General features: G+C 29.8%; 3 protein-coding genes and 2 non-coding genes across 6 annotated transcripts; 3 read left to right on the top strand and 2 right to left on the bottom strand.

The window, feature by feature from the left end:
• Positions 1–3,836: 3,836 nt before the first annotated feature.
• Positions 3,837–5,607, bottom strand: LOC113859023. The gene has a single exon (XM_027491839.1). It carries the CDS (start codon positions 5,495–5,497, stop codon positions 4,991–4,993), a length of 507 nt encoding a protein of 168 aa, XP_027347640.1. The 5' UTR covers positions 5,498–5,607; the 3' UTR covers positions 3,837–4,990.
• A 5,817-nt stretch (positions 5,608–11,424) lies between these two features.
• LOC113857416 (probable serine/threonine-protein kinase At1g54610) lies at positions 11,425–17,788 on the top strand. 2 transcript variants are annotated; one of them, XM_027489276.1, is made up of 9 exons: positions 11,425–11,751; positions 12,013–12,734; positions 13,301–13,585; positions 13,744–14,061; positions 14,491–14,718; positions 15,315–15,415; positions 15,621–15,735; positions 16,314–16,775; positions 17,380–17,788. In XM_027489276.1, the coding sequence occupies exons 2-9, from the start codon at positions 12,315–12,317 to the stop codon at positions 17,554–17,556; spliced, it is 2,106 nt and encodes a 701-aa protein (XP_027345077.1). In that variant the 5' UTR covers positions 11,425–11,751; positions 12,013–12,314; the 3' UTR covers positions 17,557–17,788. The 2 variants fall into 2 exon arrangements, with proteins under 2 accessions (XP_027345077.1, XP_027345078.1); XM_027489277.1 differs by having other exon boundaries at positions 11,562–11,840; positions 17,380–17,783.
• A 1,574-nt stretch (positions 17,789–19,362) lies between these two features.
• LOC113858487 (probable L-type lectin-domain containing receptor kinase VII.2) lies at positions 19,363–23,084 on the bottom strand. Its single transcript, XM_027491168.1, has one exon. It carries the CDS (start codon positions 23,045–23,047, stop codon positions 21,038–21,040), a length of 2,010 nt encoding a protein of 669 aa, XP_027346969.1. The 5' UTR covers positions 23,048–23,084; the 3' UTR covers positions 19,363–21,037.
• Positions 23,085–24,974: 1,890 nt separating this feature from the next.
• TRNAG-GCC lies at positions 24,975–25,045 on the top strand. Its single transcript has one exon. It is a non-coding gene; the product is annotated as a tRNA-Gly (tRNA).
• Positions 25,046–25,052: 7 nt separating this feature from the next.
• Positions 25,053–25,125, top strand: TRNAF-GAA. Its single transcript has one exon. It is a non-coding gene; the product is annotated as a tRNA-Phe (tRNA).
• The last annotated feature ends 1,830 nt before the right edge of the window (positions 25,126–26,955 follow it).

The following is a 26,955-nucleotide window of genomic DNA, read 5'->3' as shown; positions in this document are numbered from 1 at the left end:
TAATGATTAACCTTTTCTCAAATACATGTATATTTACGCTAGAAAGATAATCATACTCCTTATAGAATCAAGCGAAACAACCTTCAGTTTCACTATAATATAGATATGGAACTATCCTACATAATTATATTTCCAATTACCACTCGTACAAAGGCTTATATGATTATTAGCTTTCATCAGCATTGATATACTCCTGCATAATTATACAATGTTTTGAATATTGTTTAGTAAGAAGCTAAGTTATGATGACTTTTGACATTTTGATCCATGCCATATAAAAAAATAGAACCAATGGCTCAGTGGAAGAAAAGATACTTAGACAATTTTTGTATGCTTATAGGTTGATTTTATGCATTTATTAACAATGTCTTGATGAACAAATTACCAGAAACTAACAAGGGGATGGCAGTTGCTCTCGACTCAAAGCCATTTTTCACACTGTGACTGTCTACCACTCTACCTTGTGGATACTTCTAACCTATAATTGTGTGGACACCCTATAAGCTACTCCTTTTTCCCTTTAAAAACATTCAAATAACAAAATAATAACTTCATCATTTCATTAAATTCTATTTTATTTCGTCATATTTCATTTTATTTTACTTGTCATCAAAATTTCCTAACACAGGTTCATAATTTGTTTATTCTGACGTTGACTCTCTCCTAACATAATCTTATGCAATTAAAAATTAATTTAGTGTGTGTTTAATTACGTGTATACAAATTTGATATGTACTTTTTATAACACTAGACAAGGCAACTTCTACCAATTTGAAGTATATAGAGAACAAATTGATGTCATTATTCAAACATGCACTTAGGCTAGAGTGATTTATTTCACTTTTCAAAAACAGAATTTGTTAGCTTTCAAACTTTAAACATGAAATATCATCCTTATTTAACATTTTTTAATGTGAATGAGAATTTTTACAAACCTTTCAAAACTTTTTATAAATTTATGTTCTTAAATTTTTAAAATTGAAATCTTTGGTTAAACTTTTTTCTTCCTTCATTACTTTTCAAATTCTTCTTTTTCCTCTACTTCCAAATGAAACATAAGGAAAACTTATATTTATGAGTTACATACAATATAACAAAACATAGTTAGTTTTACTTTTAAATGGTAATGAATCTATATTTAAAATCTTGTGCACTTAAACGACAGTAGTGATTTATTTTCACTTTTTCAAATGTAATTTGTTAGCTTTCAAACTTGAAACACCTTAAAAGAAGGGTATACTTGTTATTTTTATATAATATAAAAAAAGTATGATTAATTTATATTTATTTTAACATTGCTATTCATAACTTTTGTATTAGATTTATGTTTAAATTTTTTTTAATGAGATTTCAAATCCACAGTAATATTTAAGCGAGCAGCATAAATAAGAAGTTCAGAAGGGCCAAATCATCTCATGCTTTTGCATATTTGTGAGCCTCATAGTTGGATATTATTTATAACTTACTCTATTTCACTCAAAATATATTCTTAGTTGAGTGAAAAGTTTAAAGAGCGGTTCAAATCATTAGACCCCCCAGTTTTCATTGGTTTTGTCTGTTATATAGGGATTTGGCCCATTTTTCAATGGTTGTTGACTTTTCCAATTTTAAGAGCGGTTCATCATATTTTCCAATTCAAAATTAAAGATTAATATTTTATCCCATCTTTGTGTTTTTTTATTCTTTTTATCTATAAGGTTTTTCTGTTCTCTTTCAGTGAACAGCAAAAGGGGGAATTTAAGTGAAAAAATATCAGTGCACCAGGTCTCTCGCTCGCTTGTTTTCTGGATTAGAATATCATTAGGTTATTACCATTCAAAAAACAATTTTTAATTTTACCTGTTACTTTCACTTAAATTATCACCATTAAAAGATGTTGATTACCTTATAAATTACTCACTAGACTTTTTTCTTTCTTTTTTTTTCCGATTTTTCCGTTTTCTTTTTTGGTTAAAATAACTAGCTCAAGGGTCATCTTCATGGGATATGACATGTGTTGACCATAGTGTGCACTTGAAGTTCAGTCAAGGGTGCAGCACTTGATGGCCTTCTCTTTCACTTGTTCTGCCATTGCTTCAAAATAAATATGTCTTCAACTCACACCACATGACAATAACACTGCATCCATTACTCTTTGGGGAGCTATCAACTGTACAAAGGTGTTTGCGGAATAAATTGGATTAATTTATATATATACTATTCCATTTCATCATAAAATTATATTATAGTTTGATTTTTATTAGATTGAATAAAATTTTAAATTTACTCTGATCTGAACAAAACTGATAATTTAAAATAATATAAAACATACACTCATAAATACATAAAAATAATAAAAATAATAAAAATGTATCTCTAAAAAAAGTATAGCCTTATTAGTAAAATCATGAAAATATAATTAAGTATTGCAAATTTATAAATATATAGTTGTATGCGTATGAATGAGATGTTAGCTTTATAAATCAAATCATGTATATTCACATAACTTATATTTGAATTTGATAAATTTTCAAAATAAAATTCGAAATCCCATCCAATTAAACAAACAAATTTCAATGTTTGAGATTTTAATTTTTCTTTTCTTTTAATTAATTCAATTCTTAATGTTCAGTTCAACTTTTGTTAGTTCACATTACATTGAATAGATTTATGAACGCAACTATATCCAGCTTGGTTTGGTCTATGAGTGATAATATGTCTGATTTTTTGACCATTGCTTTGCGGGTCTTTAGGGGCAAAGTCCAAAACAACTTCAAAGAAACTCCTAGTTGAATCACCATACAAAATCCATGAACTTAATAAATCACTGTAGCAAATCTAAGAACCTTAAGCAACAAAGAATCTGGACTTTATTAAATAAAGCAAAATGGCCAATTGTGTTGTTTAATATTTATTATGAGTAGTGTTCATTAGTGTACCTTTTGGTCCTTTCAATTTTTAAGGCATGCATTATTTAATTTGTTTTTCTAAACTCAAACCAAACCTATATATAGTTTATTACAATGGACCCCAACCTTACGCAGAGAGAAGGGACTGTCGGTAAAGCTGCAATACACGTTCATCTCCTCCATAATTTGCAACATTCACTTTGCCACTTTCCACTAATTTGAAGTAAGAAACAATTAACAGTGTAAAGTTTCTCCTAATCTAGGCGTTTAAGAAAATAATCCAATTGCGTGTTCAGTGTTCTTAGTTTAAAAGTTTATGCGTATTTAGATTAATTTATCTAAAAAATATTTACATTTTTTATTTTTTGAAATCTTTTTTTTAATAATTAAGTTATTATCAAAGTGCAAGTACGTTTAATTATGTAATCTTTTTTATTCAGATAAATTCAAACGTTATGAATAGAGAAAAGAAAAAGTTTGATTATTGTATATTTTTGTCAACTAAAAATGAAACAGAAAAGAGAAAAAGAAAAATTGAAGTCCAAATGGTGCAAGCGAATCTTTACTGCTTGACTGGCTTCCTTCTTGTGAAAGAAGTCGCAAGAAAAGATAATCTGCAACAAAGCCTGGTTGGTTGGGCATCTGCACAAGCCCAATTCCAAATTCAGATATTATTATGTATTTTTGGGGCGTTTCTTTTGAAATTGGATAGAATTAATTTTAATTAAATTTATTTTAAAATATTATGTATAATTAAATTTCGATTCTAGTTTTGTATAAAAAAATAATAATACTGTTCTGTTATCCAGTAATAAATTGTCATATCAACAAAATTATTAATTTCTATATTAATTAATATAAAAATCATATATATGATATATTTTTATTGATAGTGTATTAAGATTGAACTCACTAAAATGTGTGCTCAAGTCATAAATTTATATTAAAACATGTATTTCCATTTTATTTACGGCTCATCAATCAACTTATGTACAAAAAATAACCCCCTTTCTTACAATTAAGATTTAGATTCCATTTTTCATGCATTTGGGCCACTAGAACAAGGAAGAAAACTAAAGGTAGTCAAGGTGATGAGATGTTAGGCCTCAATCCACAATGTTTGCCACTATTGGGAGACAAGAAACTGGTGGAAGATATCTTTCAAAACAACTTTATTTACCCTAATACTCTGAAATAAACCCTGTGAACAACTTAAGAACAAGAAGTATTCACTATTCAGATACCAAATATGTATTGAGTAATCTACACAGACATCTCATAGAAGTTCACTTTTTTCCTATCTCCCATTTTTAACTTATATCAATAAGCCCACGTCTCCTTTGAGGGTCCATGCACAAAATCTTCTCTGAAAAGAAACATTTCTCTTCAGATACTGGAAATAGCATTGAGTACTTAGTAATATCATTGATGAAATCAGAGCCACCAGTAGTGGACAGATGTTACCTAATTTGGCAGGGGTTCGATGATCAATTTTGCATTTCGAAGGATGTTTCAACCAAAAACTTAACTTCTAATAGGAGTAATTTCAGAATAATCCGTACTTATACAAGAGACAATATGGTATTTCTTTTGGCCAGGCATGAAAAGTAAGGAACACTTTGCCTTCTCATACGGTTTAGCTAATTTGAAAGGACTAAAAACTCTAGAGATTCTCAATAAACCTTAAACTTCACTCAACTACCTAATTTCCCTTCAACGCTCAAATGAAATATTCCGTACACCTCAGATATTTTCCATTCCCTCCCTCTTTTGGGTTCTAATTTTCGAATTCAGAAACATTTAATGAACAAATTACCAAACCAAGCAAAACAACTTCTGAAAAACATATCTAACAATCATCAAAACAAAAACGAGCTTATAAGAAGCAATAAAATTAATGAATCAGCAATAGCATACACCAAGACTTACCATGATATCATCAATCAATTTAGCATCTCAACATCTCAGTAAGTAACATTTTCAACGCTTAAACTTCACCTATGCCGCCCCCCCCCAAACAAAAAGATTAAGACCCTTTACCAGATCACATCCACCAGCATGATTTTGCAAAAAAAAACCCAATTAACAATCCCCCAAACCAATCAATCAACACCGCCACCATCTTGGCCGTTTCTTCTAACAAGAGCAAAGTACCCTAAAACAGCACAAACCGCAGCCACAAAATTCCCTTCCTTCAACAAAATCCTCACCACGAAACTGAAAATTTCCCCTGTAATCTTCCTACCCTCCACCACCAAATCCTTCCTAGGCTTACCAAAGAAAGCCAACAACACCACAACAGTGATCCATGTCACCATGACCGCTGGTACCATCACAACCAAAGCTGCAACCATGGAAAGAATACCAAACACAGTTCCAAGAAGCACAGAAGCATAGAGTGCAGGCCACGCAGAGGATGATGACTGAGCCTGCAAATTGTACCAAGAAAGCGTGGATTTGAGGAAGTTCCACGAAGAAGCCAAAAGGGTACCATAAACAAAGAAAAAGAGACATGCCCATGTCCTCCTTTTGCTCATAATGTTTAGTAGTAAGGTGTACGAAGAAGGTGGATGCATCGATGAAGTGGGTTCCTCTTCTGATTTTCCCATTCTCAACACAAACCTCAAAAATTTCACTTCCTGTTCTTTGATTAATTACTATGTAGCTGTCTCAGCAGTGCCCGTTTCTCTGTCTCTGCGCTCTAGTTTTAGTTTTCTAATCTCTTTTTTTTTTCAATGATTTTTCACCACTAGCAATGTAATATTTAAATTAAGGGGAATATACGAAAGAATTTGTATCTTCTTGTATTTATAATTTTAAAGGTTATCTTAATGCATTATTTGTTAAGTAAATTTAAATTAATCCTTAAAAACATGTTTATTAAGTATTTTTAAAATCACGAGAGATAATTTAATCGTTTGAAATTAATAGTTGTCAATTATTTTAAATTGTTGAATAATTTTTCAACAAAAAGGATAGAATTGAACATTATATTTATTAAATTTAATTTAAATGTACAGATAATGTAAAGATTTTTTATATTATTATTGAATTATGAATTATCATATTAGTAATAGTTATTAATTTTTATCATAATTAATATAAAAATTATATCTATGACAGAATTAAAATTTATACTTATTAATCATTTTAATTTTAAAATCATGAAAAATTATAATCTTTAAAATTAATAAATGATCAATTGCCTCTGTCTTCATTATTTAAATTTGTCAATTTAATATTTATTTTTAAAAAATAAAATCAATAATTTGATCTTTTAACTTTTTTTTGTTTTTGTTTAATTTTTATTTTATTTTGTGTTCTATTTTATCTTCTATTGCATTTTAACATTTTTATTTTGTTTTGGTCACATAATCAAATACATTTTTTTGTTAACAAAAAATTTTACTAATCATTTTTTATCCTTTTTCTTAATTATGCGTCTTTTTGTTATTATCATATTTTTCTCTCTATTCTTTTGCTTTGATTGATGTAATTAATATAAAAATATTTTATCAATGTTTAAACATTAAAAATTAAATAGAAAAAGTTAAAGAATAAAACAAACAAAAATAAAAATTAATCAATCAAAATACTAATTTTATCTTTTAAAATTATCCATTGATTTCGACAAGATGCACCAATTAAATTTATTTTTATTTAGTTTAGTTTAAAATTCATTTATTTGATATAATTAAAATTAATAGGTAAAATTATACTTTTAGTCTTTTAATTAATTAATTAATTTTTTAAGAGTTTTGTATTAAATTTATAATTTTTAAAAATATTTTAAACAATATTTTTTTCTCTTTGTATATTATCATTTTTTCCCCCATTCTCTTCTGTTGTAATGATTTGCTATGGTATATTTGACTGTAACACTGAATAGAGATGATGATTGAGTGCTTGAGTTGGAGGCTATGAATGACTTTGACATTTTATGGGACAATGTGTCGTAAGTCGATGGATGAAACAAAGGTTTTGTGTTTATAATTGTTGATTTAATAAAGTTATAAAATGTTATTTTATTAAATCAATAATTATAATTGTATTAATAATTATATTAATAAGTTATTAGTGTATCATCAAGTCATTGAAGAAAAAATGCTGTGTGTAAATTTGTGAGAGAAAAATAATGCTTATGTGAGTAGAAAAAATGTTAGTGCGTAATGTAAGCAAGAATATTTTGTATTCGTAAATAATAACAATGAAAAAAATTTAGAAAAATAGTTCATTTAATTAGAAGAAAAACCCATTTAAAATATGTTTAAAAATTTTAAAAACTTAAATAATTTCTTTAAAATTCAGAGAATCAAATGAAAAAATATATATAATTACGTCAAATTGACAGGGCAACCACGTTTTTTCTGGTACGTGGTGCATTCATTAAGGAATTGGATTCTACGTGGCCTGCGCATTAATAAACCAGTGTCAGCTTTTCATTGATTTTTTTAAAACGGTGACATTTTCGTTGATATCTTATCTTTAATTTGAGTTATTTATACCGTTAAAATTGTTTAAGTTTTTTTTAATTCTTTATATCTTCTTAATTAATTTTTTTTATTTTCTAAATTAATTATAAAAAAATCATATATCTGCTGTCTTAAAAAAGTAAAAAACGTCTAATGTTTTATATTTAACAGTTAAAAAAAATTTAAAAAAAATAAGCATAAAGTATAAAACGAAGAGACAATGGAATACAAATCATACTGTGTAAGCAATCTTTGTTTTAAAATAGCTTGTGCTTTTTACATATGCTATCATATCGATTTTGTTTATATTTTTAATTTATTATATTAAAATATATAAATACAGCAAATACTTTTTTAAAATGAAGAATCTTTCGTTTTATTTGTTTAAAAATAATTCAAAAACTGATGTTAGCAATATTGTATTTATATTAGTATAAATAAAAATAAATAGTTTTAAAAAAGTAGATAAAATTTTTATATTAATCACGATAGTACGGTTTATTTATTAACTATGTGCCTATTTAGATTGCAAAATTGATTATAAAAGTAAATGGAAGGGAGGAACATTTATTTATTTTTATGCAAGAAAATAGGTGAATGGAATAAAAATAGAACACGTGGGGCCCATAAATTGTGGGGGAGGTGAGGAAGAAGGAACGATTTCATTTATTTATTATAAATTAAAAAAACTATATAATACAAAACATAGAAAAAAAAGTTCTAAAAAATGTATCAATCAAAATAGAATAATAAAAAAGCGTTTTTATAATTTTTAAATAATTTAAAATTATTATTATTATTATTATTTATCTGAAAAACGAAAAAACTTTTATTTTTATATTTCTTTTCTTTCTATCTGACCCTAATTTTCAAACACTCATAGTCACCATTCACATTCAAGCTTTCACCTTTGAAAATCACCCCCAAAATTTCAAACTTTCAGAGTTTTCTTTGAGCTTCCACATTTTCTAAGCATCAGAATGACCCATGCTCTCTTGCCTATTCAAAACCAATATATTTTAACAACTATCTGCTTAATTTCTGTCATTTTTAAATTCAAGTCACCTATTCCTTTCTTTAATATACGTTGATTTTGTTTATGCTATATAGTTTACATAACATGTAGTTTTCTCTTCAGAGTTAGGTCATAAACCTGTTTTTTGCTGAAAATAATGAAAGTTGTTGCTGTGGGCTGTGGCAGATGTCAAATTGCTGGTCATGTATTCCCCTTCCTTCACTTCATGCCTTAAAGTTCAACCCCTAACTAACTTTGGAATTTTAATTTCTATTTATTTTGTGATGCAAGCAAACTAGATTATTTACTCCACTTCATTTTTTAATTAATTAAATGTTTTTAAAAAGTCTAACTTTTGACAAATTTTAGTTGATTTTAAAAAGAGCAATATTGTTTTTATTTAGTATTTACACGGTAATTTTTACAAAAAAAAAAATAGAATTCAATTTTAGTATATCATTGTAAATATTTTCCCATTGTTAATCATTTAGTTATCATATTGTAAATATGATTTTTATATTATTATTGCATAAATTAATAATTTATAATTAAATAATACTATAATTTTCTTTATACCATTAACATATTCAAATAAAATTATAAAAAATATATATTAAATTTTTCTATTTTACATTTATTTTGATTCTACTTACTCTTTGAAATATTATATACGGTATCTTTGTTTCCTTTCTATTGTTTTGTTCTTTTCGAAGCATCGATATTCAACGGCCATTGTTACCAGTCAAAATCATCCGAAAGCGATTAGATATTTCATGTGTGCTTTATTCTTACACCGTTATTTATTTATTTATAGTTTTTTTTACAGTTTAATGCATTTTGCTGACCTCTTTGGGTTGGTTTAATTCATTAATGTTTTAAGTCTCCTTTTCGTTTTACAATTTGTTCGGAAAAGTAAAGAAAAATAAATAAAGATAAGAAAATATGACAAAAATAGCAAATTATTAATGCAACACACGAATATTTTAATTTTTAAATTTTTTAAATAAAAACATTAATTTATTATTATTATTAAATAATTTATTATATTAAATAATAATAAATTCAATAAACAAGAGTCTGAAAAGTTAAGATTGAATATAGAATTACGAAATTAAAGTGCTAAAATCAACACACAATTTTGTTGTTAATATGATATATTAATATTTTAGAAATTAATTTAAATTAATTAAAACTGGAATAATATTAAAGCTTAATTGAAAATTGGAATATATTTAATATAATATAATATAATATAATTTAAATTAAATATAAAAATATTATTTTAAAATAAAATTACAAATACGCGATATAAACAAGTCACATAGCTCAAACAAGATTGATTCCTAAAAATATTAGGTACAAGAAATACTCATCTATAAAAATTAAATATTTTTATAAATAGAAACTAAAAAATAATTTAATATAGAGATAAATAATAGAGTACAAATTTTAATTTTTGGTTTGAATTAAGTTTTAATTAATGTAGTTTTTAAAATAATTTATTTGTTATTTTCTATTACTAATGTAAACAAATAGAATTTTTTTTTTCATATATTCGTATATCCAAACTTTTATATTTTTACTCTGTTTTTTTATCTCCTATATTTTTCTCGTCGTCTTAAGTTTCATCTAAACAAGGTGTTAAAGTTTAAAAAAAAATTGTATTTTTAATATAAATTAATTATGCCATGCTTTAAACCAAAGGAAATTTAAACAAATCATTCGCTGCAAAATGTAATTAAAAAGTTAGCTCCCCACTTTCCTTTAAAGTTCGTAAAAATAATTACAATTTCATAATTGATAAATGAATTAATATTAAGCATAAAGTATTAAAGTATAGTCGATAATAACTATTTTATTATATTTTTGTGAATTCCATTCCGTGGATATTTCAATTAATTCCAAACATTAAACAGAATGTCAGTGTCAATTGAGCTACAATTCTTCGATGTGGTTTTTGGGTACAATTTTATTTTCATTATTTGAATCCAAACATTAAATTTTAGAAACTTTGGGGGGTATAAGGGAAGACAGATCCTAAACACATACTGAAGCAAATTCATCAATAATTGTTCAGTAATAATTTGAGAGATTGTTTTGGTTCACAATCACATAGCCATGACTTTTCGACAGAAACATAAGTATGAGATTATTGATTATAAATTAAGTATTTAGATTGTTATATTTTATAAGTCTTTTGACTCAAAACTTGTAAATTATGGATTTTTAAATCTATATTATTCAGTACTTTTATGTTCAAATCATCTTTCTTTTAGAAAGGTAATCTGTCTTTTACGCTTGAATACAGTTTTTGATTCAAAAGATGACCTCGATTAGCAAAAATAGAACTCTATTAACTATGATAGAGAGAGTTAATTAAAAAAAAAAAGGTAGGAAACAATTCATGACATTAATCACCACAAATAAATGACCAAACAAATTAAAAACCTTAATTTGCTGCTTCCTAAAACAACGAATCAAAGACACCTTTAATTTGGTAATTATAATCTCATAATTATTTAAGTTGGAAAATTCAAAGAAGTTTTTTAATCCTTTCTTTTTTCTTGTGTGATTTGTCAATAAGAACATTCTGAATAATAAAAAAGAAAAAAATGGAATACAAATAAAATATTTATATAAAGACATCAAACAACAAAATAGAAATTATTAAAAAGAATAGATATATACTATTTTTATAAACAATAAAAAGCATCTAAATAATAAATATGCTCATTAATTAATATATTATTTTTTAATATATGTCTAAAAATACATAAGAAAAATTTATGTATGATTTTTATTAAAATTATAAAATATGGCAAAATTTAATTCATTTTATGTTATAATTTTAATAAAAAGTAATATTTATTATTTTTTATAAATATATATTAGAAAATCATTAATATATTGTTGAGATAGTTCTCTTACAAAATAAATTATTCTTAAACTTAAGACTAAGATATACCAAATTGATTTTAACAGATAGAGATGGAATCCTTCGTATCCCACACACCGAACAATAAGGAATGACTTTAATTTAAAAAAGATAATGGCACTATTGCCCTGTGACTGAGAATGGAAAAAAAAGAAAGAAAGAAAAAGTTTGAATAAAAATATTATAGAAAAATTAAAAACGCGTTTAATGCTGAGCATTCATATTCCAAACAGAACTCAACGACCAACTTTGAAGCTTTGAACACAAAATCAACACCAATCGTTCTTTGACAGAAGGAACATGGTGGAGGGAGAGAGAGTCACACTATATGGAATCATGCACTAGAGAAAGAGAGAGAGATAGATAGAGCGAAAGTGTATGTGTGTGTGAGAGAGAAAGTGGAGTCTTTTGACTGAGCCTAGCCGGCAAAAGCCGTCTAAGGTTGTTGTCTAAGCTGATGATAATGTTCTTTTTAATGTCTGAATACGCGTTGAACTTTCAGCCTTACCCACCTCACTTTTCTCTTTCCTGTTAAGCTTCTGATCCCATTTTCACCCTTAGCTTAATTCAAGTGTTTTTCCTTTTTAATCGATTCCATGATTTATAATAGTTAATCTTTCAGTGTTATCATCTTCATCCGAGACTTTTATTTTTTTGGTTCAATTTCCTCTCCTTTATTGAAAAATGTTTCCTCTGTGACAGTTAACGATTGTTGGTATAGTGGTGCTGTTGGTGGATTGTGAATTGCGTGTTTGGTTCAAGTTTACTGCTTTAGATTTGGGTCAGTTTGGAATCTTCCATTTTGAGAGTATGTTATGAGATGGAATTGGGTATAGTTTTATGAAGAAAAGTTCCCATCTTTGCTTTTTTTGATTGTTTATGAGTTTTGGTGGAGTTGTTAGAAGAAGATGTGTTGGTGGTGAATGGTGAATTGGTGATCCTAGTTCTAGAAGGACAATATTATCACAGAGTTGAAGTAATATCTTTAATCTTTCTGCTCCAACATGGGTTGCATATGTTCCAAGAGTTCAGCTGTAGAAGACAGCAAAGAAGGTGTGACAAACAAATTGCAAGCATATAGCACAAGGCCTTCAGAGTTGAATGTTTTGAGGTTGAGTTCAACCAAGAGGGTTGAAGGGGGTGGGGTTAAAGATTTGTTATTAGACGGTGGTGATGTGAAGGCTTCATTAGTTGACAAGAAGGTCAATGGATCAGTGCTGTTGTATGATGATCAAAATGGGAAGAAGAAAATAGAGAAGCCTGAATTGACTGTTGTTGATCATATGGGCCTTGCAAGGGTTCCAAAGGCTACAGAAGGAGAACAAGTTGCGGCAGGATGGCCTGCGTGGCTTTCTTCTGTTGCTGGTGAAGCTATTAAGGGATGGATACCGCGGAGTGCAAATACTTTTGAGAGGTTACATAAAGTAAGTTACTGCCTTGTCTGGTCTGTTTGTGTTTATTTTTATTGTAATTAAACTGTCATGTAATTCTTATAAAAATTCTTTTGACACTTACCATGTCAAAGATACTGCACTTATTGTGCATTTTGTGCTTAAAGTTTATGAACCAAATTGTGCTGAGTGGAAAACAGTGGTGATAGTGTAATATTATCATTTCAGAATTACTCAACTTTATAACCTGAGAATGTTTCCTGTGGAAGTCATGTGGCTGTTTTAAAATGAAAAATAGATGAGTATTGATGTTGGCTAGTATCCACTTTACTGGCACCTGATTTCTCACGAAGAAATGAAAAGACTCAATGAAGTTTGATTTTGTACAATATAGAAGCTGGGTGACCAGATTTTGTGTATAATTCATTTTGCACTTTTTCCTGCAATGCTTTTTATTTGAAGATTTGGTTAATTTCATTCTTACTTTTGTAAAGAAAAGATAATTCCAGTTAGGCTGGCTTAATTATGTCTTGTTTTTGTGAGTATAAAGTTCTTATATTTGTTTTAAATGAATAAATTGATGGCATTCTATTATGCAGATTGGGCAAGGAACTTACAGTACTGTTTATAAGGCACGCGATGTGACTCACCAAAAGTTTGTTGCATTGAAGAGGGTGCGTTTTGATAATCTTGATCCTGAGAGTGTCAAGTTTATGGCAAGGGAAATCCATGTTCTGCGTAGGCTTGACCATCCAAATATTATAAAGTTGGAGGGGTTGATAACGTCTGAGACATCTCGCAGCTTATATCTTGTCTTTGAGTATATGGAACATGATCTTACAGGACTTGCGTCAAATCCTGACATCAAGTTCTCTGAACCACAGGTAGTGATGATTTCTTTCCATTTACTCAGTCATACTCATATGTTTTACATTGGGTTGCGATTCTTGTCCTTATTTGAACTTTAATAAGAAACTATGTTACTTTGTACTTGTTTTTCAATAAGAAAACTCCCGAAATGACAATATTTTTTGTATGTTAGCTGAAATGCTACATGCAGCAACTTCTTAGTGGATTGGATCATTGTCATAGTTATGGTGTCCTCCACCGTGACATAAAGGGCTCAAATCTTCTCATTGACAATAATGGTATCTTAAAGATTGCCGATTTTGGTTTGGCAAGTTTTTTTGACCCCCACCACAGTGTTCCATTGACGAGCCGTGTTGTAACTCTGTGGTATAGACCACCAGAGCTTTTACTTGGAGCAAATCATTATGGGGTTGCAGTGGATTTGTGGAGCACTGGTTGCATACTTGGGGAGCTATATACTGGCAGGCCAATTTTGCCAGGAAAAACAGAGGTATGAGACTTAGAGTTTATGAATATAGTTTCCATCATTTTGTCACCATAAATGCTGTCCTATTTGGCTTTGATGATATAAGATATTTATGGGAATTCAATAGTTAATGTCTGTAGAAATTTCTTACGACAAGAATTAAAAAGGAACTTATTTTTTTTGTACTGCAGTTACATGATTAAAATGATATTATTTCTCTATATTAAATTGCTATCCCTTTTACTGGGTGAATTCTCTTCATCTGTGCTTCTTTTACCTTAATTTATGGTTAAATAATTACTGGACTCCACTTGTGCTCAATTTCAGTTTCCAAACTCATGTATGCATGTCTAGGTGGTGGGTCCTGATTCTATAAATTGATACTAATACTAGTATACTGTGTTAATATAGGTATGTACAATGTATCTTAAGGTTAATTTTAGTTCCTTGTAGGTTGAGCAGTTGCATCGGATTTTTAAACTTTGTGGCTCACCATCTGAAGACTATTGGCTAAAATTGCGGTTGTCACATTCAACCGTATTCAGGCCTCCACACCATTATAGGCGATGTGTTGCGGAGACATTTAAGGAATACTCATCTACTGCAGTAAAGCTTATAGAGACCCTACTTTCTGTGGAGCCTGCACATCGAGGGACTGCAGCAGCTGCTCTGAAAAGTGAGGTATAGGGATTTCCTGACATTGGAAATATCTAATTGCAAGCATTTTGATAAGATATTGCAGTGATGTGTTAATATAAGTTCCTAATTCTAAATGTTGTTTTCCATGATCACCTGCTAAAATGAGTACTCTGCAGGTTAGTTATTTTAAAATGATTTCTATTTTAATTTTCTTTCTTTACATGTTTATAGAGTCTAATGGCATTGAATTGATTGATAATTTGATATATGTTTTCTACTCTGCTTAATGGGAAAACTTTTGTTGTTTTTTCTTTTACATGTAATTGCAAATATATCTTCTTTTACACTTTAAAAGTCATACTGTTCTGCATTTTGTTCTTTTTCTTTTTTCCTTTCTGTGATTAAACAGCATCTTATTGCCTTCAATACAAGGCAGATAATGAAATCATGAAGTCAGATAACTAATAAAGAAAATCAAGAGATATATTTGTCACTGTATTCCTTTTTGATGAAGTAGGAAATAATAATCAAATTTCTCATAGAATATAGTCAAACATGATATTTTAGGAACCTTTTTGCTTTCTAACCGCCTAATAGGCATGTGATTCCATTCTGAAATTTTCCCAATTTATTGGCAGTTCTTTACATCAGAGCCTCTGCCTTGTGATCCATCAAGTTTACCTAACTATCCTCCCAGCAAGGAGATTGATGCTAAATTACGGGATGAAGCAACTAGAAGGTACTGATATAGGTCAATTCTATATATGCTGAGGCCAAAACAATTATATACATTTTTAGTAATTAGTATTAGGATAGTGGCTTCAGTCTCTAGAATGAAATCTGTTATTAGGAATGAGAATTAGATGGCTTAACCTGAACAATATCTGTGTAATTAAAATGATGTCTAATGGATTATTAATTTGTTATTCACTTTACTGTCTTAGGCAAGGAGCTGTTGGAAGTAGGGAGCAAAAAATTGTGTCAGGAGTTAGACAAGAAAAGGGACCTAGGGCCAATGTCACAGCAAGAGACAATTCTGACTCAGGCTTATCAATACAGGTAATCCAGACAAGTTTCAATTTTTTTTATGCCTCTCCTCTATTGAGATACCTTGGGATGTCGTGTAAATTCTGTTTGGTATACTAACCATGAAACTATGGGAAAAGAAAAGGAAGTTTTTTATAATTTGAATTGTCTCTTGATTCAGCTTGGAGATTGTTCAGCATTTTTAGGCATGCATTGAATTGTTATGAAATACAAAGAAAGTTGTTAGTTTGATGATTACCAGTTATTATTACCATCAGCCAATGGATTTGATCATGTTATGCGTCTGCTTATCAGTTCTTTGTTTAGTGGCACATGCCCTTTTATAACTATGAGGCAAAGAACAGAATCCATGGCTTTGAAACAGTTTGGGTTATGATAACACATCAGTTCTAATACCAAAAAATAAAATAAAATAAAATGTAGCATTGTGTGCCTATTGCTTACTGCAAGCATAACTTTTTGCAAAATTGCAATCATGCTTTACAACAATGAAACCTTATATATTAATTTTTTTAAGTATTCTAGTGCAACCCTCCTCTTTTATTTTATCTCTTTTTCTACTCAGCTCATCTTATTGATGTCTGATGCAGCATGGACAACGTTATTCCATCTCAAGGAACCGAAGTGATTTGTACAATCCTCATAGGGGACCTGTATCTGGGGTTCTGGTTTTCCCACCCAAGCACTCACAAGATGTTAAAGAAATGGAAACTAATTACTCTGGGCATCTCTATAAGAGGCCTTCACATTCAGGCCCATTGGTTCCTGGTTCTGGCTGGGCAAAGAGTGGGAAGGACGTTGATGATGGGCCTCCTGTTCCAAACAGAGGGAACCTATCAAAACTTTCTGGACTAGTGGCATCTAGGACTTTGTTATCTGAAGATCAAGACGATAACAAACTTGTTCACTTACACCACAGAAAACCAATTGAAGTACGAAAATCAGGGGAATCAGCTTATGGATCAGAGTCAAGACGAAGACTGGATCAAAAACGGATTGTTGACCTGAATCAAATTGAAAATAGAAGGGTCCCAGCTGAAAAATCAACCCCGGTTAGTTGTTGTTGTCATTATTATTTTTAATCTTGCTTTTGCTATATAAAATTCTAAATATTTTGACGTTGAAGTATTCTTTATGCATCAATAAGGATTTGGATTATCTCCTATTACATGATCAGATCATTCTATTGGTGAGAGATTGACCCAAGTTTTATTGAGTAGGGACTAAGGACCTACCTTGATGGCTTATAAAGTCTATTAGTTATATTCAGAACTATCTATATCTTTATCTCTCTAACAGGACACTCCTATTATGTAAGAACAAGAGGGAATCTAAATCCCATTAATAATGTCAAAAGATAGTCTTTTATTTCCCTAAACGGTGACAATTTTCTACAAATTCATTCTCCTTTTTATAAAACTCTCAAGTTGGGGTACTTTTTAAGTACTTAGAGGTACCCTTTAGGTGCATGTAACGTTTATAGGTCATTGTTTATAATAAATGGAGTCCAAATTCCAAACTTTTATAGTTTGAATCAACAATCAATAAATATTTGACAACTAAGCACCGTGGCAAAGCGATTTTATTTATTTGTTTATGTATTTTTTGGCTTGACTCTTGCTGAATCTTGAATATTGATGTGTGGAATTATTTCAGGACGGGCGAGGATCCATGGGAAACAAGATATACCTCTCTGGTCCGTTAATGGTTTCTTCAAGCAACATGGATCAGATGCTCAGAGAGCACGATCGAAAGATTCAAGAGTTTTCAAGAAGAGCAAGAATTGACAAATCAAGAGGAAGAGGGGAGAAAGTTCGTGCACGGAGAAAGTAGTCGAATTACATAACTATTTCTTATTGTTCTTCTACTTACATATTTTTATGGCAACATTTATTTATCTCAACACTAAGGAGGGAAAAAAGTGGGGAGAGAAAGAGAGTGCATTCACTCTTAGTGTAGCATATATATAATGTAAATTTCAGGTTCTCAGAAGAAATTCATGTTTCTTCAACTTTTCATGTTTCAGCCTTATATATATAAGCAATTTAATTTGTTATGTTCTTTCCAGTCTTAATGTTTCAGCTATAGACTTTTTCAAGCAACCTGATTTATGTTCTTTGGTGCTACATTTATTTTCCTAACTACTAAAATTACCAAGCAAATAAATAATAAATATATCCCATGAAGTTGAGAGGGATAATTGCTCAAAGCTTTGGAACCATTCCAATAATTGATTTTGATATTTTAAGTTATGGAATATAATTGAGATGTGCATAAATCAATTTAACTCATATTTTTATGGAACGTGCATTTTTAATGGAAAATGTGAGAATCAATTTTTTAAATTGTAAAACAAACAAGCCTTAAGAAAACTTGGGTTTGAGAATTAGTAGCACTTCTAGAACACATATGGTTGATTTTATCCCCTCCATTACGTGCCTCATTGTTGACTGGTTCAATACGATTATACATTGTAGGGTATAAGAATGAATTAATGCTATTTCATATCACCAATATAAATCACACGATTTACCGATTTTTTTTTCCTTTTTCGTTTACCAATTCTCATCAAAGAAATTGAAAAGTCAGACAAGCTCAAACTATTAAATGCTTTGTTTGTGTGTGTGTGTGTATATATATAAAATTAAAATGAACGGAAGGAGCATTGAACACGCGCTCTTTTATCATTGTACAACTTTTGTTTCTTGAACTTCTAGTATGAGATTTCAAGCTGTTTTAATTCCATTGTGTCTAAATCTTGTAATTTATAATTTATGATTCGATTGATTTCAAGCTGATTAAAGACACAATATAAATAATAAATTTTATTAAAAATTATAATAAATGTTAAGAAAAATTATTCATAATTTAGTTGAAAAATACTCAACAAGATAGGACTTGACAACCTTGCCAGGGATTGATGTTCCACATAACAAACTTAAACAATGTACTCTAACTCCTTTCTCAATGTCAATGATGTGTAAACTTTGAACCTTGAAGCACTCGTCAAAGCTCAAAGTTAATCAAAGCACTCATCAAGGGGACAATACAATTAGTCACTATCCACAAAGGGACAATATCTTGTTAATCACTTGTAACTTATTTGCTAGAATGAGTTCTCTCACACATATCAATTCTAAAATTAATATTTCAAAATTAAACAAGAGTTGCATTTCATGGTAGCCAATTGGATCTAGTGCCTATTTGTATATAAACAAGAAACACTTTTTTTCAAAGTTAAAAATAATCACCATCGATGAACAAGCTTTGGAGGTTGTGTCAAAAAAACATAACCCTTTATTTTATTTTATGCAAGATTATCTAAACAAAAATCTCCACTAGGAAAATAATGTTCTTGGAAAATGGCAAAACAAACAGGGCACAAGTCCTTGAGCTACATGCCCTTTGAGTCCTTGTCACTATAGTTGTGTTAGACTGTCAAACAGTTGTCCCATGTGATGCAGCCTTGGCTACCCTAAAATCTCCAAATCTTGCCTTCATTCATGTCCTTGTCAAACATCACTTTTCCTGCTTTTATGTCCCTATAATTATGTTGATCTCTCTTCACATTAGCGTCATTTATCCTTACACCTATATTTAGAAAAATGCACGTTTTCTTTTGTTATTTTTTAGGGTATTCTTTTTGTGGTCCTTAGAAAATGAAAAACATCAAAGTTTAATAATCAACCAATGACATATAGCACTAAATTACCCTCCAATGAAAGCTTGTGATGTTAATGAGAGAGGAAAAACAAAGTGTGCATATCAACCGAGTAGTTTCACCATCTTTGTTGAAAAAGTAAAGATAACTATTTTTTTTTTCAGTTTTTCATTGATGTCCATGCTTTCTTTTGTTACAATATTTTTACAACAAATTTCTACAATAATATTTTTTGTTTTTTATTACATCACTCATTCTTTCTCTCTTTCTATTCTCTAAATTGTAAACAAAAATTGTACAAATCTTTTGTATAAATTACATTTTTCTTTTCACATATTGCAGCTACCTTCTATTTTCATTATTTTTCGTTCCTTCTATTTTTTCTCATTTGATTAAAGGTATTGTTAAGTTGGGTGTTTATATATACACACACACACGTAAATAGATATGGGTACTCACGATTTTAGAGAGAGATGATTAATTATTCAATATAAAAAAATCACTTTCTTTCTTTTTTCCTTGTATGTTTCTCTCGTATCAAGAATCTATAAATATCCATCTCTTAGGCCGGACATTCAAAGACAAAATTTTGGTTAACATAGCATCGCCCAATTGAAAAAATGCTCTGAAATGTTCATCATTCTCTCTGTTGTTCCAGAAAACCCCAAATACATTTCATCCAACAATATCCTAGGATGGTTTTTTTTTTTCCTGGTCAACTAGGATGGTTAACTGGCCCACTAATCAAAGGTCTCTTTTTCCTTAATGGGTTGTGAGGCCTGTTTTTCCCTGTTGGAGCCATAGTAACACTAAACTGTGAATTCAAAATCCTTATCCGTACTTGATAGTTATGACCGTTATCTAGTTCAAACACCATAAGCTTTTCACCATTTTTACCAACCAACAACCCAGCAGGTTCAGATTATGATGAAATCAGATAATTAAGTCAACACCCACATGATTATCACTTACTTCATTGAATTCCTTCAAATTCAATAGCAAAAGTTGTTGGGGGAAATTACCTTACCTCAACCAGAACGATTAAAAGAGTCCCTATTAATTTCCAGAGTGGGTGCCAATTATGTTCCTAAAATGAGGAATAAAAGTAAACCCATAACCAGAAGGTAAGTTTCTAAAAGTTTTGTTGTAGAAGTTGCAAAAGGAAGAGGTGAAGAAAGAAGAATTAACCGATATCATTGATATTCTATAGGGTTAAACAGCATGGTCTATGAAGAAAAAGGTCTTAGTGTGAATGGAGTCTTTGTAATTCTAGTATATTAGAACATGAGCAACAAATGAAATAGACGTATGCAAATTAGTATATCAATATGAGTTCTTCCTTGTATGATTCAATTATAAAAGGCATAAATCCTACAAATAAAATCACATGGATACAGCCCATAATATTTGAAATTAAAAAAAAAAAAATTATATTGGTGTCTATTATTATGTAGTGTGTACAATGTACATCAAATAGAAGAAAATCTTAAGCCATATACAGAATGCCATTTTCATACAACCAATTCAACCAATACAGTTTAAAGGAATGAAATGATAATAATTATCACAGGGGCACAGTTAATCAAAATTTCATAGTAAGACACTTTGCATCTGTATCAAGGAACCGGTAGTCAAGTGATTTTTCAAGAAAACTCATCTTCCCTCAATGCCACATTGGGTTGTGAAAGAGCAGTAAGAGGAGAAAATTTCCTCAATTGTTGGGTGAATGTTGTTCCCAAAGTTCCCAGCATATGCAGCTGCTGAATTTATTTTGTTAAGCAAGCTCATATCTAAACTCTCTCCCTCCAACACCTTCACAACCTGTCTCATAGTTGGCCTAACATGAGGGTCAGGATGAGTACACAACAAACCAAGTTGAAGAGCCCTCTTAACCTCATCAGTGCTATAATCATCCCTCCCTTTTAACCTTTCATCAAGAGCAGAACACTCTTCTTCTCTCTCCATTAGCTTCGACAACCATGCAACCAAGGGTGGCTTATTTTCGTCATTTGGTCTTCTTCCACACACCACCTCTAAAACCAACACACCAAAACTGAATACATCAGTGTGAGTTGAGGCTCTCCCAGTTTGAATAAGTTCAGGTGCCATGAAACCAACAGTTCCAATCACTTGTGAGGTGTTAGCAACCTGCTCATGATGGTGCATTCTGGCTAGTCCAAAATCCCCCAGCCTTGCATTCATATCCCTATCAAGTAATACATTGCTTGCTTTGATGTCTCTATGCAACACCTTAACCTCCCAACCCTCATGCAAATACAATATTCCTTCAGCCACATCCTTTAGCACCTTGATTCTCTCTTCCCAACCAAAAGTAGTGCACTTATCACCATCAAATAATCTTTTTTCTAAACTTCCATTATCCATATAATCATAGATTAAAATCAAGCTTCCTTTCTCTTTCTTACACCAACCTCTCAATGGAACCACATTCCTATGTTTCAATCTGCCTAAACTTGAAATCTCAGACAAAAACTCTCTCATTCCATATTCACTGTCATAAGCAATTCTTTTCACAGCAACTTGTGCTCCTTGCATAAGCCCTTTATAGACTTTCCCATTCCCTCCAAACCCAATTACATTTTGGTCTGAAAATCCTTCAGTAGCAGCATAAATATCTTCATACCTAACACGGCGTGGCCAATACTCCAATTCCCAATCTTCAATTTCTTCTTCTCCCTCCTTTCTTTGGCTCCTTTTTTGTCTGAGAAAAAGCACAAATATCATAACAGCACCCCAAATAACAAAGAGAGAGCCTACACTGATCCCTACAATGAAACCTTTTGACCTCCTAACAGTCCCTTTGGGAAGCACAAATGAAGGCAAATTTGTAGTCACCAAAGCATCACCAATAGAAAGATTTGAGTTACTAAAGCTCCAAGCCAAAATCTTATGACTCTCCACAAGCTGCCCTGTTGCCCCACAAAATCCCACGCACATTTCATCCAAAAGAACATCAGAAAGATCCACAAACTCACTAATCAAAGGCTTCTGAGGCCTTTTTTGGCCTGCACGAGCCATTGTAACATTAACTCTAGAACCTAAATAGTCAATCCACACTTGATAGTTCTCACCATCATTTAGCTTCAAATCCTCAAACTTATCATCATCTTTCCCACCCCAAAATCCAGCAGAATGTGAACTAAAAGAAGAAAGAGAGTTTATATCCACACCCACATGATTATCATTGATATCATTGAACTCTTGGTTATCAAACACATCAAACTCGATGCCAAAGACATGGTTGTTGCGATTACCGTTGTTTGTCAAGTTGAAGAGACCAAGATGCTGAGCAGAACTAACGCCAGTGCTGCCAGCAAAAGGTGACAAAATGAAGACAAAACCATGGCCAGGTAGAAGGTCTTTGAATGGAGCAATGGAGAAAATGAAGGAAGTTGAGAATGCCAAAGGCGTTGAAGAGGTAGAAGATTTTGTGGGAATCTTTGATGGGTAGAAAGCACGTCCCACACTGAAGGTGGAGCGGTTGGTGAGGGTTAGAATGGAAGATTCAATGGTGGCATTGGCATAGAGAAGTGTATTGGTGGAGTTGAAGTTGGTGTTGTATACAAACTCTATGGATGAAACTGAGCTTAAAAGCACAAGGTTTGTGAAGAGAAGAAGGAAAGAGAAGAAAAGGGTAGACATTGAAGATGGAAGAGATTAACATTCAAGAAGATGCTAACGCTAACAACAGATATGGCGGTGATCAAAGGAAGAGTGTGCACTGTGCAATCAAAGAGATGAAGAGGTGAAAAATTACAACTTTTTATCTTGCAGACACGTGGGATCTATCATGTAACTACAAGTGGGATCCAACAAGAACTATCATTATTCCTTCGAAGAAATATCTGAATCATAATTGTCTAAAGGAGTAAAAGTCAACAAATAAAACAAATTATGCCAAGGAAATGTTGATTTGACCAGTATGAGATAACGCAAGTGAACTCAATTTCCCCACCGAACAAATAAAAGCCTATTTATATTAAAATTCTAACTGTATGGCATAGAGATTTATAAAATATATATTTTTATATTGCTATTTATTAACTATTTGTTAATAATGTCATAATATTTTATATTACTTATATTTTAATAAATAAAGTAAGAAACTAATTTTAGTGCATTGTAGTGTAATAATTTTTACATTATTGATAATTAAAATATATCATTAATATAATTTTTATTTTAATTATTACAAAAATTAACGATTCTTACTTGTTTGGGGGGTGGGGATGGGGGTAAGACAATCTATGATTGGATGTTAGTGTAAAATAATTTTTGTTAGTGTTTTTAAAATAATACAATTTATTTAAAAGTATCATAAATTAACTTTTTAGTTATCTAAAAATTCAATTGATATTAAATAAACCTATAAGATGATATTAAAAAAATTATTCTATCAAGTTACTGTTCATTAAGCTAGAGGCATTTTTATGTCTTTTAATATTTGACTAGCAAAAAATTCTCATGTTATAATTTTTCATAATGATAATCATATTGATATATGTAGAAAAGGATTAGTTGAAAAATATATTTTATTTACTTACCTTATAAAAGAATGATTCATAACGTGTGTTGTAAAATTATACGAATATTTAGTAAAAAATATCAAACTTGATATATTATTTGATAGTAAATATTTTTTTAGCTTATTCTCTTCCTAATTTACATGTTTGACTAATAAATTGTATCATTTAATAGGTGAATATAATTATGAAATATAATACTAAAGAAAATAAATGAAATATACTGAACTCAAATTTATATTATCTGTAAATAGATTAATAAAAAAATTATTAATTAAATTTACTAGAATTAAATAATTATTTTATTTATCACATTCAAGTCAATTCAAATACAAATAAAACTCTTACATATAATATCATTATTGACGTTGTTTTTTTAATCAAAATCAATATATCATCGTAATGGTGGTAGAGATTTCAATTACCACGATGAAGACAATGTTTACTAAAATGAAATAACAATACTAATTGAAAAATAATGCCAATCATTTAAGTTTTATCTATTAAACAGATGAATATAATTATATTTCATAATTTATTTTATTTATTTATATTTCTAAAAGTATTATACTGGTAATCACTTGTAAACTTGAATTTTCAATCTAAATAACTCTTTCTACTAAATACAGAAACACCTATAGCAAAACAATAGCTAAAAAAGGGCTCAGGAAAAAGGTGACAATAATTATATTGTAAGTATTTTAGTCTTATAATAAATTATATTTACATTTTTTTTATACGAGACTTGCTTATTACTTTAATTACTCTTGAGTTTATTATTGTTTTTTAATATTAGAAAAATAAATTATCTTAAGCTTCTGTACATTTTAATTTATTGCATAAAACTGAAAAGTATATAAAATATAAGATGTCTATGAAGTAAAAAGAAATAGGCGGATTTTTATTTTTATGTAAACTTTGTTGTTTTCTGAATAAAATTTATCTCCCTAAAGAGTAAACACAGCAGACTTAATGGACCATTTGAAAGTGGTTTGTGCTTAAAGTCTTATAGCTATTTATTACTTTTAAATTTCTTCAAATAAATTGCACCAGTGGTCTAGTGGTAGAATAGTACCCTGCCACGGCACAGACCCGGGTTCGATTCCCGGCTGGTGCACTTTCTTGCGGGGATAGCTCAGTTGGGAGAGCGTCAGACTGAAGATCTGAAGGTCGCGTGTTCGATCCACGCTCACCGCATTTTTTTTCATCTCCATCATGAAATCATCATCAACATGTCTTCAAGTTTCCAGACATATTCACATGCTTCCTTAATCAACATAATTAGTTGCTAATTTGTTTGTGTGATCCATAAATGAGGATAATAAATTTGTACTTTGTATTCGTAGTTCATTAATACTTAATCTATATTATAAGCTTTAATTTGTTTGGGATGTTATCAGCTTAATACAAATCTCACTTTCAAGATGACCGTGCTCAAACTCGAACCTATCCTTTAAATAAACAAATATTTTCTGCATCTTTCATTGGAAACGAGACTTTTTCTTCTACCAATAGTTTCCCATGTTGAATAATGGGAAGGCCTCGAATTGCCTCCCTGAAAATGACTAATATTAGTTATATACTTTGCTATTATAATTTATCATGCTAAAGAATAATATGATGGATTTGGATATATACCTAGGGAGTATCTGCAAAACATTAATGTGTTTCGTATTATTGAAATTCTTTCAGCATATATATTATGTGTTTGTAACTGTTTTGCTTATTTTTGTTTTTCATTATCATTTCAATTGCTCATTTTACTATTGGAATTAATGGTTAATAGTTACTTGTATTATTCACATAATTCTTGCTTATAATATTACTTATGCATTTGATAAACCACAAGCACCCAAAACTATATCATCGTATGATTTTGTCGTTGATATACATTTTCCAAATTTGTGCAGGTCATTGTGATTTATTAAACTTTAACAATTGATCCCCTTAGTGATTGATTCATCAGGGCCTTACAGAATGTTAGTTCAATAATTGCATGGAGAACGGCCTACAACTTAGCAGGTATATAGTCTTTGCCAACTGCTACAATAAATTATAAAATATATTATTTAACAACCACACCCTATTAAGCATATTCTTTTAATGTGTATAAAGATACATAAAATTAAATATATCATTAAATTTTCAGATATATTTTTGATAAAAACTTATTATACATAAATTTTTATTGTATTTTCCTGTAGACCCATTAAGAAAACCAATTAAGTAGAAATGTACGACAACCAAATTTGTGTTTCATGGCAAATTCAATTCATTAAATTAAAACAAAAATTGAATCCTCTTGTATTATTAAATAACATGATATAACCATATTATTAAGTAAACAAATTAACTTTTATCAAATTATAATCTACTACAATTAGTTGAAAGATTTATTAATTAAATTTAATAAAAAATGTGTATTTTTTAAACATAAACATATCATATTATTTAATAATATAATTGGATTTAAGTGCAAATGAAATCTTTACACACTTAAGCTATAATTGTCATTGTCACTCCAACTATATATTAATGTATGTATAATTAATTCGATTCATTTAAGTATATAGCTGTGTTTTTATAGTTTGCCTTGCATCGTTGGCTTTCTACTTGTTCAGCTTTAATTGAAATTAAATTTATTGGCCAACTAGGTAGAGCCTGTCATTTTGTGCTGATGCTATCGTAAAGTAACTATATTATTTTAACCTACATTTGCACTTTTATAGTTCTTTGATCCTTACTATTATGATAAATTAATATGTTCTTATCCCTTTAATTCCTACATGGTGTTTTACCTAACATGCAACCTACTTGGATATGTTGTGACTTGCAGCACACAAGACAAGGTGCCTGGAAATTATATATTTTGCTGTGCTTACTTTGGCCATTTCACCACTTTAAGTTGTTTTGATAGGCGGTTAGATTGTATTTTAAGGTGATGTTTGTTTCATGACATGTAATTGCATTTTTAGCAATAATATTTTTTTAAAGGTGATATTTGAAGAAGAGTAGAATAGAATAAGA

The sequence above is a fragment of the Abrus precatorius genome, unplaced genomic scaffold (genome assembly GCF_003935025.1).
Source record: "Abrus precatorius isolate BTA unplaced genomic scaffold, Abrus_2018 Scaffold2, whole genome shotgun sequence".
Lineage (NCBI taxonomy): Eukaryota > Viridiplantae > Streptophyta > Magnoliopsida > Fabales > Fabaceae > Abrus > Abrus precatorius.
Note: the sequence above shows the minus strand (reverse complement) of the source record. Positions and strands in the feature narration are given on the sequence as shown.

Excerpts from the sequence above, each read along its gene's own strand:
- LOC113859023 (XM_027491839.1), bottom strand. The coding sequence starts at position 5,497 with ATGGGAAAATCAGAAGAGGAACCCACTTCATCGATGCATCCACCTTCT.
- LOC113857416 (XM_027489276.1), top strand. The coding sequence starts at position 12,315 with ATGGGTTGCATATGTTCCAAGAGTTCAGCTGTAGAAGACAGCAAAGAA. Across the intron at positions 13,586-13,743 it reads TCAAGTTCTCTGAACCACAG|CTGAAATGCTACATGCAGCA; the intron begins GTAGTGATGATT and ends TTTGTATGTTAG. Across the intron at positions 15,416-15,620 it reads CGGGATGAAGCAACTAGAAG|GCAAGGAGCTGTTGGAAGTA; the intron begins GTACTGATATAG and ends TTACTGTCTTAG.
- LOC113858487 (XM_027491168.1), bottom strand. The coding sequence starts at position 23,047 with ATGTCTACCCTTTTCTTCTCTTTCCTTCTTCTCTTCACAAACCTTGTG.